Raw genomic sequence first — 16,432 nt, 5'->3', positions numbered from 1 at the left:
AGGAATCAAGACCTAAGAGAGACCACCAAATTACATGACTAAAGTCTCTGGCAACCTTTCAGAGAACTATCTCGCTGGAACAGTGAGGATGCAAACCAGACTGAAAGAAAAAAGATGTTAATAGCTATATAGAGACATTGTTATTTTTACTGGAAATCTTTCTAAAATCACATTGTACATAATTTAATCTTACCTTTATGATAAAGAACAGATCTATTAAAGTTGTATACTTAAATATTCTTGTTTACTTTTATATTTTCTGCCTCCTCCCTTCTGTAAGCTTGTCAACTTTGATTTCACACCAAAGATTATTTCTATCTCCTCAAGTTCCACCCTACCTACAAATTTCCAGAGCTGAAAACCCATATAATCAATATAGTTAAAACTGTGTCTAAACAAGAAGAAATAAATGCTAAGTATCTCCTTTGAGAAGTAAGGTGCATGAACATTAGTGCATGTATTTTATAACTATTTTAACTATTGAAAGTTTTCCCACCATCGCACCCAAGTTATCAGTAATAGTCTCAAAAAATAAGGTTGCTGGATATGTGTTTGTTTCTATATATCAATACAGTCATGCTAAATTCTTCAACTTTGTATTCTATAATTTGAGGTCAATAGTTGAGAAAATACAATAAATGCATATGTAACTAATTTCATCTGGTGAATTTCTACTCATTCTCAAACTAATTCTTTCAACAAATTATTTTAAGGTTGTTTGTTTGGTTTTGGGTTTTTTTGCTGTTTTGTTTTGTTTTGTTTTGTTTTGTTTTGTTTTGTTTTTTTGAGAGAGAGAGAGAGCAAGTGAGCACATGCACAAGCCCAGGAAGGGCAGAGAGAGAGGGAGAGAGAGAATCCCAAGCAGGCCCCATGCTGACAGCCCAATGTAGGGCTCAATCCCATGAACGGTGATATCATGTCCTGAGCCAAAATCAAGAGTCAGATGCTCGATTGACTGAGCCACCCAGGTGTCCCTTAACAAGTATTTATTGAGCACCTATCATGTGCCAGCCATTGTTCTAGGCATCAGGGTATGAGAGAAAAATTCCTACCTTCCTAGTTTATATTTTACTGGAGGAGACAATAAATAAAAAATATAAATAATAAAATGTATATTATATTAGATGGTGGTAAGTACGAAGAAGAAAAAATAAAGCAGATAGGGGATTAGGAAATGTCAGGAAATAAGAGTTGAAATTTTACACAGGGTCACAGAGACATTTGAGCAAAAAAAAAAACAAAAAAGAATGGAAATGAATGAAAAAAACCATGCTTTCTGAAAAAACATTCCATGCAGAGTATTAAAGTATAATATCTATATTACCTCTTTTAAAATGTCTTCCTCAATTGTCTCCCACCCTCCCCCCACCTCATCCCACCCCATCTATACACACAAAATGAATCACTTCCCTTTCTAGGCTTTCACTACTGACCACTGACTATCTGCTATGCTTCTGGCAATTCCAATCCATACAACAACCCCGTAAGATATTGTCATGCCTGTCATAAGGATGCACTGAGGCTCTGCTCAAAGTACAGCAATCGAACAAAATTGGGATCACAAGGAAGGGGCTGTCTGGCAAAACCATAAAGGAAATATAGCCACTGCTGGACATGCTGCCCAAGATACAATGAGGGAGAAATACCCAGGCTTCTTTCTACCTGCCCTTCAATATCCTCCTACAATTTCCTATAAGCTGAACCTAGTCAGAATCCAGATGATAAGGGAGCCCGGGAAGTGCAAATATCAAGACGTTGGCCCCTGCAATACAGAGAAAAATGGGGAAAGGATGATAAATCAAACAAACTGCAAACAGGTAGCCTGCACAAAATATCCTCATAGCTTCAGAAGGCAACTCTATCTGAAAGCTGTATGAAACCCACAATTTGTATGGATTTTCCAATACTGCAATACACTATCAAAAGTAGAACTATTTTATAAACATTAAAGCATAAAACCACAGACAACATTCTAGTTTTGCTAATTAATGTAATTTTAAATTTGTTTGCAAATGGAAAGCAATAATATAAAATTTTTAAATATTCCAATTTTAAGTGTATCATCGGTTATCACTTGAAAAAGTATTTATGTTTAGATTTTAAACTATTACACACATATAATCATTCAAGTAGTGTCTTAAATCTTGGAAAGAAGAGGGCTATAAACAAACTCAATCAACCACATTTAATCAAGTGACATGTTCCCTTTTTTGGTAGTTATTTTACAACTAAAGCATAGGAGGGGTGTTTTATGTGTATTGGAAGTCCCCTTCAAAACACTGTCTCAGATGATTTAAAAAGAGCAGCTGAAGATAAGTGCAAATAAGATTTTATTAAACATAGTTCATACTTCTTCAACTGTTGTTTCCAAGGCCCTTTGTTTCAGGACTGTTACTATTGGAAATGTCATCATACTTAGAGGAAAGTTATTTGGGAATGAAATGTTTTACTTCTTCCTTAAAGTGAAGTAGAGAAAATAGGAAAGAGAAAAACATACATGTAGATACATAGCCATATATATGCATATATAATTCAGTAAAGGGGTCAGAAATTTAAAAAACAAATGAAAACCCAGGGCGCCTGGGTGGTTCAGTCGGTTAAGCATCTGACTTCAGGTCAGGTCATGATCTCCCAGTTGGTGAGTTCGAGCCCCACGTCAGGCTCTGTGCTGACAGCTCTGAGCTCCGAGCCTGCTTCAGATTCTGTATCTCCCTCTCTCTCTCTGCCCTTCCCCTTCTCTCTCTCTCTCTTTCTAAAATAAATAAACATTAAAAAAATTTTTTTAAAAAGAAAACCCTACAATAATAGAAGTTCAGCTTTGTTTCAATTATGAGTCAGAAATAACAGAATTAAATTATTCATCTATAGTTTCATAGCTGCCAATACTTCTCCAACAGAATTTCTAGACACAGTAAAACACTTTATATTTCATAACCATGCTGTTTTCTCCTAAATATGCTAATTTTTCCCCTGAAAGAGATAATGGCCTTGAAGAGGGCATATTCTGGCATAAAATGATAATATCAATATGAAGCAAATTTTTATCAGATCTTATGTTAAAGACATTGTCAGATAAAAGCATTTGTATTTTATCCTAAGGACAACAGGGAGTCATGAAAGATTTCAACAATAAAGTAGTATAATCCAATGATTTGCATTTTAGCTTTGGCAGCATTGTGCAGGATGGACCAGAAAGAGTTGGGGATAAACTTCAGAATCCAGTCAGAAAGCTTCCATACAAGTCCAGCAAACCTACTGAGGATGAAGTCTAGGGCTGAAGTTGTGGGGCTGAAAAGGTTGCAAGATTTTATAATCATTCATTTAATAACAAGCAGAGAGAAAACAGAGTACACTGCCTAATATTTTCTCTTACTATCATCTTTATGGGAAAAATTCCAGTAGGGACAAAAGACTAAACTCACTTGTAAAGGCCAAAACTTTGGATTAGCAAAGCAAGCAATGCAGCAATACATATAAATCAGGAGGGTCCACAGGGCAGAGATAGACACAGAATGAGGTTGTGGAGAGGAGGAGAGCAACCAGCAGAGAGACCCATTCAAGTCAGGTTCGGGATATAGACACATGGATGGTGTCATTACAATATGTGCTCTGGTAAAGCACATTTATTTCTTTAAGAATGAAGAAAAGAATGAGACATTACATATATATTAGAAATAAATTAATTAAATTATTTTTTTTTGTTAAATTAATTATTTAAAAAGTTTTAGTGAGCCCTTACTCTCAGGAATACTCTTCATTTCTGAAAGTTAGTTATAGTTTGCCATTTCACTCTGGTAGCAGAGTGCCATTATCACTCTTGCATTTGGGTCTTTCTGGATATCATAAGAACTGGGTAGTTTTTCCCATTGCTAAAATTTATCAGGATAATTCTTACTAATCCTTTAATACTCAGCTCATTGGAGCCTCTTCTAAGAAGTCTGCCAATTTGCCACCCCACCATTCTACGATACCCTACTGAAAAAGACATGCTTTTGATATGCTTTCTCATTACACAGTACTTACCCCAATTAGAATTAGAGGTACTACACATCATGGTTAGCCTCTGACAGGCCCCAGGGTATGCCATTTGTCCCAGCATCCCTTCCAGGTTAGCACTTGTTCTGGACAAAAATATTTGCCTTAGACAATAAATTTTGTCATCAACTTAATCACAGCCTCTGTCAGGGGAACCTGGGTGGCTCAGTCAGATATGCATCCAACATCGGCTTGGGTAATGATCTCAAGGTTCGTGAGTTCAAGCCCCATGTCAGGCAATGTTATGACAGCTGAGAGCCTGGAACCTGCTTTGGATTCTGTGTCTCCCTCTCTCTGCCCCTCCCCACCTTGGGCTCTGACTCTCTTTCTCTCTCTCTCTCAAAAATAAATAAACATTAAAATTAAAAAAAAAATCACAGCCTCTATCAGTCTCTCCCACTTAACTCCTTTAAGCGAGGAACTGTGGGTTGTATTCCTCCCACGGGGTATAAAACATATCTGCTGATTGGTATATTCATAGAAAATAAAAAGTAAGATTCTACCACATCCCTCAAACAATATAAATCAAGAGCTCTATCATAATTATAATAACACACAACTTTAAAACTCTTCTTCCTTAAACAGAGAAGTTTATCTAATTTCTGTGAGAATGAAGAAGGGGCAGATTCTACAAACAGAAAATTCACTATTTATTTTTTTCTTAGAGAGGCTATAAACCTAGGCCTCATATACTATATGATTTGATTTTTAAATATTTGTAAATGTCTCTCAACATAATTTTCTGCAAGAGAACCTTTCTTAATTTAAAGGTTAATGGTCATAAGCCCTTGGTATGGAGTGATCAATTTTTCTGCTAATCTATTTTTCTGCTACATCACTTCATTCTTTAATTTAGGAAACTGAGTATCATATTTTTAACTTTAAGTTACAACAATCTTGTTTTCCTCAGAAATTATAAAGACCTAAATGGAAAATTTAAAAATATTGGAACTATTGCTAAATGCTTGATACTGAGATAAGCTTTTATATAAATTATGACCCGACATAGCACAAATGGTTACAAGCACAAATTCTGGAGTGAGGCCAACAACTGGGTCTGAACCCCAGGTCCACAACCTAGCAGCAGAGTGACCTTGGCAAAATTATCTAACCTCTTAGTGTCTGTTTCCTTACCTGTTAAATGAAAATAATAATAATAGAAGCTACCTCACAGGTTTGATATGAGAATTAAATGCATTACTTATGTCAAACACTTAGAAATTTGCATGACAGTAAATTCTATATTCATATTTAATACTATTGTTATTTTAATCATATCTAAATTGAGTTCAAACCCCAGTCTGATAGATACTTGATTAGTTAACTGTAGAGTCATAGGCAAATTATTTAATGTCTCTAGGCCTCTACTTCTTCATCTTTAAGACAGAATAATAATACCTACCTCAAAAGATATGAGGATTCAATGAGATAAAGTATGTAAAAGTATGTTGTGAGCTTCACAAAATGCCTGTGCCTGAGAGGCAGGCCCAGATACAAATCCTGGCTCTACCTCTTAAAAACAGTTTAATTTTAACATATGTTTATCCTCTCTAAGCCTGATTTTCTTTACCTGTGAATCAGCATTAATAGTACTTACTCTGAAGAATTGTTGTGATAATTGTATTTATTTCATATACATTTATTGAACACCTATTATGTACCAGGCTCTGGACTAAGCATGATATATGGTGGTAACCAAGAGCTCCTACAGAGCTTACAAACTTCAGACATTTAGACAAGTACTTCTAGTAGACTGGAAAGTATATAGACTGCAATGGGTCTGTACAGATGGGATCCTAACCTAGTCTAGAAAGTCCTGAAAAGATAAGTATTATAGGTGATACATGTTTTTTTCTTTTTCTTTTTTAATGTTTATTTATCTTTGAGAGACAGAGACAGACAGAGCACGAGCAGGGGAGGGGCAGAGCGAGAGAGAGACACAGAATCTGAAGCAGGCTCCAGGCTCTGAGCTGTCAGCACAGAGAACGATGCGGGGCTTGAACTCCCAAACCATGAGATCATGACCTGAGCCAAAGCCAGACGCTTAACCAACTGAGCCACCCAGGCGCCCTGTTACAGGTGATACATGTCAAGCTCCTTATTCAAAGACTGGGACACATTACGCATTTGATAAATGATAACTATAATTAGCCATTTTTTTAAAACCTTGTAAAGTATTTTCTCCATTTTTAGACTAATAGGATGGGGTTCAAAGACATAAAGTAATTCCCAAGATCAAATCAGGCTAGGATTCAAAGCCAGGTCAACTGACTCCACGCATTGTTCTCCCCACAACTACAAAGTTAACTCCTGATGCCAAAGGAGAATGTTGTTAACTTAAAATCTCCAAATATTCTTCTAATTCTGGCCCTTCTTATTAACACCCAGAACAATCTTAGATTGCCTAGATTTTCCAAGCCTAAAGAACTTACACTAGAATGACCAAGAATACTATATGCCCAGAAAAGCAAGAATTACCCAGAGCATCTCCCTCTTGAGGTCTCCATCAAAATATACAATCTTTACCTAAGTCCTTATCTCAGTGTATGATCCTGGGGTAACCTAATCTAAGGGTCCTATGTTGTAGGGTTGTTCTAAGGATTGGTAATAACACTATAAATATACCCACAAAAGTACCTGGCACATTTTGGCACTCTTGGAATGATATACATGTGCCAGAATTATAACCTGAAGTTGATAGCCATATATTGTACTGTCTCTTTTATATATTATACTACTTAGCATAATAATATTCTATAATATAGATATGTTTTCCTAATTTTATAGATGAGTAAAAGTTAATATATGAAACCAGTTCTGTCTGAAACCAAAACCTGTGTGTTTGGCATTATATTATAATGCCATTGTAAAAAAATTTAGTTAACATAGTGCCTTCTAGATTTATTCACATTGTCACAAATAGGATTTACTCTCTTTAATAGCTGAATAACATTCCTCTGTACCTGTGTGTGTGTGTGTGTGTGTGTGTGCGTGCATGCATGTCACATTTTCTGTGCCCATTTGACATATGGAAGGATATTTATGTTGTTTCCATATCTTGGCTATTTTCAATAATTTTGCAATAAAGTCAGTTGTACAGGAAATAGAAAAGTTGCCAGAGACTGGGGGAAGGAGGAAATGGGGTGATATAACTAAAAAGATACAAATTTTCAATTTTATGAATAAGTTTTGAGGATCTAATATAAACCATGATTATGGTAATTAATAATACAGTATGGTATATTTGAAAGTTGATAAAAGTAGATCTTAAGGATTTTTAACACAAAGAAAAGTTATATGTGTTAATTATGTGAGGACATTGATGTGTTAATTAGCTAAATCTTGGTAATTATTCTATATTATATATAGAATATTTTATATACATGTATATATATCAGACCATCCCACTGGACACTTTAAATATCTATAATTATATTTGTCAATTATTCCTCAAAAGGTAAAAAGAAAAAGTATATCAACCATTTGCATATCTAAAAAAAAGTGAGATATTAACCTAAAACCCCTGATTTCTATTGTAGTCATGGCACATTTTCATACTGTGCCAAGAATAAAAACTATTTTCTTTCAAAAGGAAACAGTAATTTTTAAAGATTACACAAATAAATATAATAAAATTCCATCATAGAAATTAAAAATAAAAGTTTTAAGTTTTTATTTCCATCATCTTGAAATGGTATATAAACAACTGTCTTTCTTTTAGTGACCCTCTTTCAAGCCACAGTAATTTAAATATTATATTAAGTCTCTGAGGCTAATTTGTAGTATAAATTATATTGTTCTTCTCATATTCAATATACATGTATTCATATCAATCATAAAACAACAGTACTATTGGCAACCAAATAGTGTTTATTTGGATGGCTTATTTTAATTTTTTTAGAGTGAGAGCGCACACAAGCAGGGGAGAGGGGCAGGAGACAGAGAGAATCCCAAGCAGTCTCCATGCTCAGCACAGTGTCCAACATGGGGCTTGATTCATGACCCTGGGATCATGACCTGAGCTGAAATCAGGAGTTGGACACTCAAGTGACTGAGCCACCCAGGTGCCCTTTGGATGGCTTATTTTAAAATAAGTAGACAGGGGCACCTGGGTGGCGCAGTCGGTTAAGCGTCCGACTTCAGCCAGGTCACAATCTCGTGGTCCGGGAGTTCGAGCCCCGCGTCAGGCTCTGGGCTGATGGCTCAGAGCCTGGAGCCTGCTTCGGATTCTGTGTCTCCCTCTCTCTCTGCCCCTCCCCCGTTCATGCTCTGTCTCTCTCTGTCTCAAAAATAAATAAACGTTGAAAAAAAAATAAAATAAGTAGACAATTTTTTATTTTTCTTATCACAAAACCTATATGTCTTATCTTATAGGATGGAGATATATATATATATATATATATATATATATATATACACACACACACACACATATATACACACATATACACACATATATATAGGCTTATATATATATATATATATATATATATATGCTTATAGGCTATATACATACATACATATATATATATATATATATATACACACATATATACATTATTCATATGTCATAAACTAGCCTATAATAAGGTAATGTGTATATGCAATGGTTAAAAGTATGGCCTTCGGAGCCAGGAAACCCTCATTTTCAAATTCATCTATACATCTTGTCAATCATGCAATTCAAGGGAAATAACTTTATATCTCTGAGCTTTAGTTTCCTCACCTACAAGAGATATATAATACCTCAGAAAGTTTCAGTGAGTATTAAATGAGATAAACTATGTACATCACTTATCATAATGTCTGATAAGCACCAAGTAATTAATTTTTGTTTTCCTTCTTAATATTTTTGCTGCTATTAGCATATTTTTATCTAAACATAAAAATATTTTTATTAATCTTAAAATCTCACTTTACAAAAACCATTTTGTTCACTATCTGTCCTCTCTCAGTTATTCACACATTTATTAATCTCCTTGTTATATGACTGTTAGTACACTAGGCACTGGAGAACCAAAACTAATAAGAAACCATCCCTGACTTCAAGGTTTCAATGATAAGGAAAAAGAAAGAAACAATGAAATGACTGCAATTCAGTAAAGACTATCATATAAGAGCCTACAAGGTGCCTGTAAATATAGAGGTAGAGACAGCCAAACTTGTCTGAGAGGTACTGTTTCTCAGAGGAAGAAATGCTGGACTGAATCTGAATTAACATTTTACCAGGAAGATAAAGGGATCTAGGTCACAGAGAAAACAGTACCCGCACACATATGAAGACTTGAGAGAAGTTGGTAGACTGGGGAATAACAAGCAATTAAATATGATTTTTTTTCATGAAAGCTGTAAGAAAGTTAATTTCTCCCTATCTTTCTATTGCTTGAATTACTTCATTCATCAATTAAAAATAGTATTAATTTAGTGCTTAATTTTGTAAGTACTCAGCTTGGTTCTGTGGGAGAGCCCCTGCTTAATCAGACTCAGATTCTGTCCTGAGCAGGTTATAGTGCAGTGGAAGAGAACAAAGTTTTTAAAAATCATGAAAAGTGTCAGGTATCCATAGAAAGATAAATTTATAGTGGTTCTGTTTTTCCAAGGGAAATATTACTTATACTAAGGGGGGTATGGAAAAAAACAGCAGGGTTTCATTGGAAAGTTCATATTTGAACTGCAGAACTTCTTTCTCATTTAGAAAAACAGATAACCCACCAGTTCAGGGCCAGGCAATATACTAGGCACTTTACATATTCCACAACTCAGAAAAAAAAACATACCTATGGGGCCTATCTGAAGACAATATATTCCATCCACATGAAACAATACCTCCCAATCATTGAATCAATTAATCACCTTACTCCTTCAAAAGTCTACACCTACAGAATCCTTTTCACAACACAACACATGAGGCATCCACAGTCAGTAGCTCAGAGTGAGCACATAAGAGAAAACCCCTAACTTCCCTGTTTTAAATAGTCTAAAATAAATCCCTTAATTTAAATTAGATAAGATGAAAGCTGCATATGTCAAACAAATTGTTTCAAGTGCCAACTGAATTGCTTTCACTAAGATGCCCTTTAGCATTAGGACCCCAGTCCACATTGAAGGATATTACAAAACATACACCTATGAAATACATTGTTGTAAATACCACAGGTATATTGTTGAGAATGCTATTCATCACATCTCAGTGTCTGCTTTAGGAAGCCCAATAGGAGGAATTTCTATAAGATTTCAATATTTGGTTTATTTTTATCTGATGGATATTGTTTTTCTCTTGATGCTGGTTACCAGAAAACCTTCAGTTAAATTTATTGTCTACCTATAGCAAATTTATGGGAACTCATAGCATGTATTTTATATACTCATCCAGCTGAATTTTCTTTTGGTATTTTCCCTTTCTGAGATTTTCTCATTTACCTATTTTTTAAATATTATTATTATTTTGTTTCCATTTTGGTAAGATGTTTTAATTTTTTAAACAATGAATTATATATATTTTTTTGCTTTTAGACATAAAGTAGGCATCATTCTCCATTAAATGATGAGGAAACTATGGCTTAGTTTTCAAGTGAGAATTTAAACTTTAGCCTGACACCAGAGCATGTCCACTTAACCACTCTACTATTACTGCAAGGCTTATGCACCACTTGCACAAATTCAGTTGACATAAACCAACTATTCATACACTTTTGGAGAAATATACATTATTAATTTAGTTACTATGTGGTCACATTGGGTAATTTCTGCTACTGAACTTTTCAGTAAAGGATGAAAAAATATGACTAAGTTAAAGGAAAATATGGAAAGAAATCTGGATTATTTCATACTTTAGGTAAACCAAAACAACACATAATCTTTAAAATGAGGATAATTTTGACCCTTAGAGAGCTGCTGTTATTATAAAGAGCCTTCAAGTCTTTAACTGAGGTAAAAAGAATTCAAAAGATATTTTATAAGCACCAAATATATCCCAGACAAGGCAAAATGCAAACTTCAGGGAAACTGTTCTTAACTATGTGGACAGTGTTGTCTGAATGGAAGAACACTACAGTACTATCTTATAGGTTGAATTATGTGCCCCCCAAATTCATGTTAAAGTCTTAACACCCAGTACCTCAGAATGTGACCTTAAAAGGAAATAGGGTCTCTACAAAGATAATCAAGTTAAAATATAGTCATCAGAGTGGCCCCTGATCCAACATGACTGGCATCCTTATACAGAAGGAATATTTAGAAAAAAACAGGCACACAGGGAGAATGCCAAGTAAAGATAAAGGCAGGGATTGGGGTGATGATTCTACAAGCCAAAGAACACCAAAGATTGCTAACAAACCACCAGAAGCTAGAAAAAAAGGAATGGAGTATATTCTTCTTCATAACCCTTACAAGGAAACAACCCTACTGACACACTGATCTCAAGACATTCATCCTCCAGGATAGTGAGATAATAAATTTCTGTTGTTTAAGCCACACAGTTGGTTGTTCTTTGTTATGGCAGCCCTAGCAAACTAAAATAGCATGGAATAAAGAGCAAAAGCTTGAATAAACAAGTTTTCAACTGTTGATATAAACAACCAATGTTCTTAGGGTTGAGAGAAGTGTCATGTAACTAAACTGCCATGCCCCTACAAACAATCACACACACATTATTCAAAATAAAAAATAATTAATAATTACTTATAAAACAAAATTATGTTTACCTTTCTCATTAGTATTTTCAACATATTCTGAGTACCTAATATGTGCTATACAGAGTATGAGGCTCAGGGCACAAAAACGTTAACAAGATCTATTCCCTACTGGATAGGAATTTACAATCAAGTTTTGATCTTCCCATTCAGAATAACCACAGAATTTGATGATTATGATATAATATTACTTTTGTTGTTTTGTTTGTGTTCAACTGAATCTGTTACCGAATCATTTCTTTATAGGGAGACCTTCTCTCTGACAAAGACTAAGTTCTATGAGCATGTCACACAGAACCAAATACATGATAAACATTCAATAATTAATGATTGATCATATAATCAATTTGTCAGTTTTATCCTGCAAAAATTAATATCTGAAAAAGTATTTTATAAAATATAAGGTGCTCTATCGATCATTATTATTAACATTATACCATTGATCACATATCAACAAAAACACAGCATTTCATTTTCAAGTTATTTCCAATTTAATTCTTTAAAAATTGATTTTTTTCCTGATAACCTGTTTCATTATGATGAAATATTAAATGGGTTGAATCACAGTGAATGGCCAGATGAACTGTATTTTGAAACAACCAAAGACAAATTCAAAAGCTAAGGTCTTTAATACACTTACCACTTTCAAAACAAGCATCAAAGATAAGATGTCCTTTCTTGGGCTGTCCACAGTATCCAGATGGAAGCACCGTATATTTGCTCACATTCCCTCCGATGGCATCTTCATTTCCCATATCATTGCCTATTTTAAAAAAAGGCTCATGTTTAACATAAAACAAAACATATCTAGTAACAGAAGCCCAACAAAATTTTTATTATTTTTTCCCTGTCCCCTATCATTTATTACTTATCCAGACAGTAAGAAATGAACTACAATAGTGGTGTAGTGTAGAAACAAGAAACATTTTGAAATCAGAAACTAAGGTCTGAAGTCTCACTTCTACAACATTAATTCTTTGTGATACAAAGCAATCAACTTAATTCCTTTAAGCCTCAGTTTTTCTCATCCATAATAAAAGAAAAGCAAAAGCCATTCTTCAAAATGGTGTTTATGAGAATTAGGTATGAAAATATCTAGCATGACAACTGAAATCCAAAAGATGCTCATTAAATTGCACCAGGTATTTAATAAATGGCAAATATATTTAAATTGTCAGAAATATTTAATAATTTTAATTCAAATAAAGCAATGGTACTATAACTAGCATTATAACTTCCTAGCATTCCATAACCAGAAACAAGCTGAGAACCAATGAATTAACATAGAAGTTATATTTCCTAAAAGGAACTTTAATTTTTTTTTAATTTAGAAGTTTAACTTCCACCTAAGATGTAGAAAGTTGGAAAAATCATACCTTATACCTTAAAAAAACATATCCCAACAAAGAACAAAATCATAACTTTAAAAAATTCTATCAGAAACAGAGATTACAAGGCAGCAATAATCTGATGTCCAAGGAAAGTTAGGACCCAGAGCACAGGAGAAAGAACTGGTAGGTGTCATACCAGTGAGTAAACAGAATGAGGCCTAATTTTTTTTAACTACTAAAAGTCAAGTATAGGAAAAATGACAGTGTAGAACCTCACAGAGACATAGACACAAAGGGAATTTACAACCACTAGCAGTCTCTCCTATACATGCCTTTTATCAGGTGTTTAAGAGAAAGATTGAGGACATGGCAGAAAACTAGAAAATGCCTCTCACTGTAATGCAGGACTGGAGAAGGGGAGGGACTTCTCTTATAAAAGAGGCATAGGGGCACCTGGGTGGCTCAGTTGGTTGGGCATCCACCTTCGGCTCAGGTCATGATCTCACAGCTTGTGAGTTTGAGCCCGGCGTCAGGCTCTGTGCTGACAGCTCAGAGCCTGGAGCCTGCTTCAATTCTGTGTTTCCCTCTCTCTCTGCCCCTACCCTGCTTGTGCTGTCTGTCTCTCATAAATGAATAAACGTTAAAAAATTTTTTAAAAAAAGAGGCATGAAGCCCCCCCAGTATCCTTTTCCCTTATGGGGAAAAAAAGCCACTGGGGGAGAAAGATCAAACCTTAAAACCCCATGCATGAATAAGATTCCAAAATAGGAGGAGGAGCAGCAAAAGAAAATATCCTCTATACCTGAAGGAGAGGAAGACAAGACTATCTCACACAAGACCCATCAATGATTCAAAGCACAGATGAAAGAGGGAAGAGACATGGAATCATTGAAAAAAATCACCGCAAGACAAGAGCATATAGGACCCGCCTAAGACCTAAGAAAGACCAAGACAACAGAAATATTCTTGCTTCCTCAATACCAAGATAGCAAGCACTAAAAACCATAGTAATCTACTTCTAGAGATGAGACAAATCCACAGAAATAAACCCTCTCTGTAGCAGGTGTAACCAGGGAAGGACCAAAGTTTAGGGTGGAGCAGATGACTGGGGAAAAATTCTCGATCTTTCTAGCCCTATTCATCAGGAATAAAGTAACCCTAAAGACTCTACCAAAAAACATTTGATTACATATTGATACAAAATCAATATATAGAAATCTAAATCAATATACAGAAATCTTCTTGGATTTCTATATAACAATAATAAAATAGCAGAAAGAGAAATTTAAAAAAATTTGAATAGACAATTGTACCAAAAGTAATAAAATACCCAGTAATGAACTTGACTAAGGAGATGTAAGATCTATATTCTGAAAACTATAACACACTGATAAAAAACTGAAGATGATACAAACAAATGGAAAGATATTCCATTTGGAAAAACAAGAATTGTTAAAATCTCCACACTACCCAAAGCAGTCTACATATTTAATGCAATCCCTACCAAAATACTAACAACATTTCTCACAAAACACCCTGAACCACAAAGTTCAGAACCACAAAACACCCTGAACAGCCAAAGTCATCTTGAAAAAGGAAAACAAAACTGGAGGTATCACAATCCCAGATTTCAAGATATACTGAAAACCTGTAGTAATCAAAAGAGTCAGATACTGGTACAAAAACAGACACATAGATCAAGAGACTAGAACAGCCAGCCAGAAATAAATTAATGATTATTTGGTGAATTAATCTTCAACAAAGGAGGCAAGAATGTGCAATGGGAAAAAGACAGTCTCTTCAACAAATTGTGTTAGGAAAACTGGACAACTCCATGCAAAAGAATGAAACTGAACCACTTTCTTACACCATACACAAAATTAAACTCAAAATGGATTTAGGACCTAAGTGTGAGACCTGAAACCATAAAAATCCTAGAAGAGAACACAGAGCGTAATATCTCTGACATCATCCACGCAACATTTTTCTAGGTATATCTCCTCAAGCAAAGGAAATAAAGCCAAAAGAAACTATTGGGACTACATCAAAATAAAAACATAAAAAAACTGAAATAAAAGACAGCATAACTGAGTGGGTAAAGATGTTGGAAAATAACATATGTGATAAAGGATTAGTATCCAAAATATATAAAGAATTTATAAAACTCAACACCCAAAAAACAATCCAATTTAAAAAAATGGCCACAAATCCTGGGAAAATTAACAGAAGACCATGGGGGAGGGGAAGGGGGAAAAAAGTTACAGAGAGGGAGGGAGGCAAACCATAAGAGACTCTTAAATACTGAGAACACGTTAAAAAATTAAAAAAAAAGGGGGGGGCGCCTGGGTGGCTCAGTCGGTTAAGCGTCCGACTTCAGCTCAGGTCACGATCTCGCGGTCCGTGAGTTCGAGCCCCGCGTTGGGCTCTGGGCTGATGGCTCAGAGCCTGGAGCCTACTTCCGATTCTGTGTCTCCCTCTCTCTCTGCCCCACCCCCGTTCATGGTCTGTCTCTCTCTGTCTCAAAAATAAATAAACGTTAAAAAATTTAAAAAAAAATTAAAAAAAAATACTGAGAACAAACTGAGGGCTGATGGGGGTGGGGGAGAGGGGAAAATGGGTAATGGGCATTGAGGAGGGCACCTGTTGGGATGAACACTGGGTGTTGTATGGAAACCAATTTGACAATAAATTATATTTAATATTTTAAAAATGGTCACAAGACATGAACAGAAATTTCTCCAAAAACATAAAAATAGCCACCAGACACATGAAAAGATGACCAACATCACTCATCATCAGGAAAATGCAATGAAAACCACAATGAAATATCACCTCACACCTGTCAAAATGGTTAAATCAAAAACACAAGAAAACAGTGTTCATGATGATTAGGAGAAAAAGGAACCATTGTGCACTGTTGGTAAGAATATACAATGGTGCAGCCTGCCAGCAGCTGGCTGAAGCGCGAGGGAGCAGACGGTGGTCGGAGCAGCGCTGGCAGCCAAAGTGCAGAGGGACAACAGCCCACTGCGGAGAGATGCTGGGCATGGCATCAGGAATGACCAACAGAGATGGTTGAGATTCAGGGGAAGATGGCGGCATGGGAGAACGCTGGGCTCACCGTGTCCTGATGATCACTACAATTCCACCCACATCTGCCTAAATAACCCAGAAAACTGCCAGAAGACTAGCAGAACGGATTCTCCGGAGCCAAGCGCAGAAGAGAGGCCCACGGAAGAGGGTAGGAAGGGCAGCGAGGCAGTGCGCGCTACAGGGACTGGTGGGAGGGAGCCAGGGCAGAGGGGCAGCCCACCATCAAAGCAGAGCCCCCGAGTCTGGCTTACAAAAGCGGAGGGGCCGGACGGAGGGTGTTCT

The 16,432-nt window shown here is 35.6% G+C and overlaps 1 protein-coding gene across 1 annotated transcript in view; it reads right to left on the bottom strand.

Moving 5' to 3' along the window:
• The window catches only part of AGBL4 (AGBL carboxypeptidase 4), a 1,304,809-nt gene extending 1,288,650 nt beyond the window's left edge, over nucleotides 1-16,159 (bottom strand). The window contains exons 1-2 of the mRNA XM_047082354.1: nucleotides 16,036-16,159; nucleotides 12,367-12,489 (exon numbers count right to left, since the gene is read on the bottom strand). Of these exons, the coding sequence (XP_046938310.1) occupies nucleotides 12,367-12,489; nucleotides 16,036-16,159 (247 nt within the window). The remainder of the gene's footprint in view (nucleotides 1-12,366; nucleotides 12,490-16,035) is intronic.
• Nucleotides 16,160-16,432: the final 273 nt, after the last annotated feature.

Source organism: Lynx rufus, unplaced genomic scaffold (genome assembly GCF_022079265.1).
Source record: "Lynx rufus isolate CCGP_SWC_20201006 ecotype Redwood Valley unplaced genomic scaffold, mLynRuf1.p SCAF_2, whole genome shotgun sequence".
In the NCBI taxonomy this organism is placed as follows: Eukaryota; Metazoa; Chordata; class Mammalia; order Carnivora; family Felidae; genus Lynx; species Lynx rufus.
The sequence above is the reverse complement of the archived record's forward strand: the minus strand, read 5'-3'. Positions and strand labels throughout refer to the sequence as shown.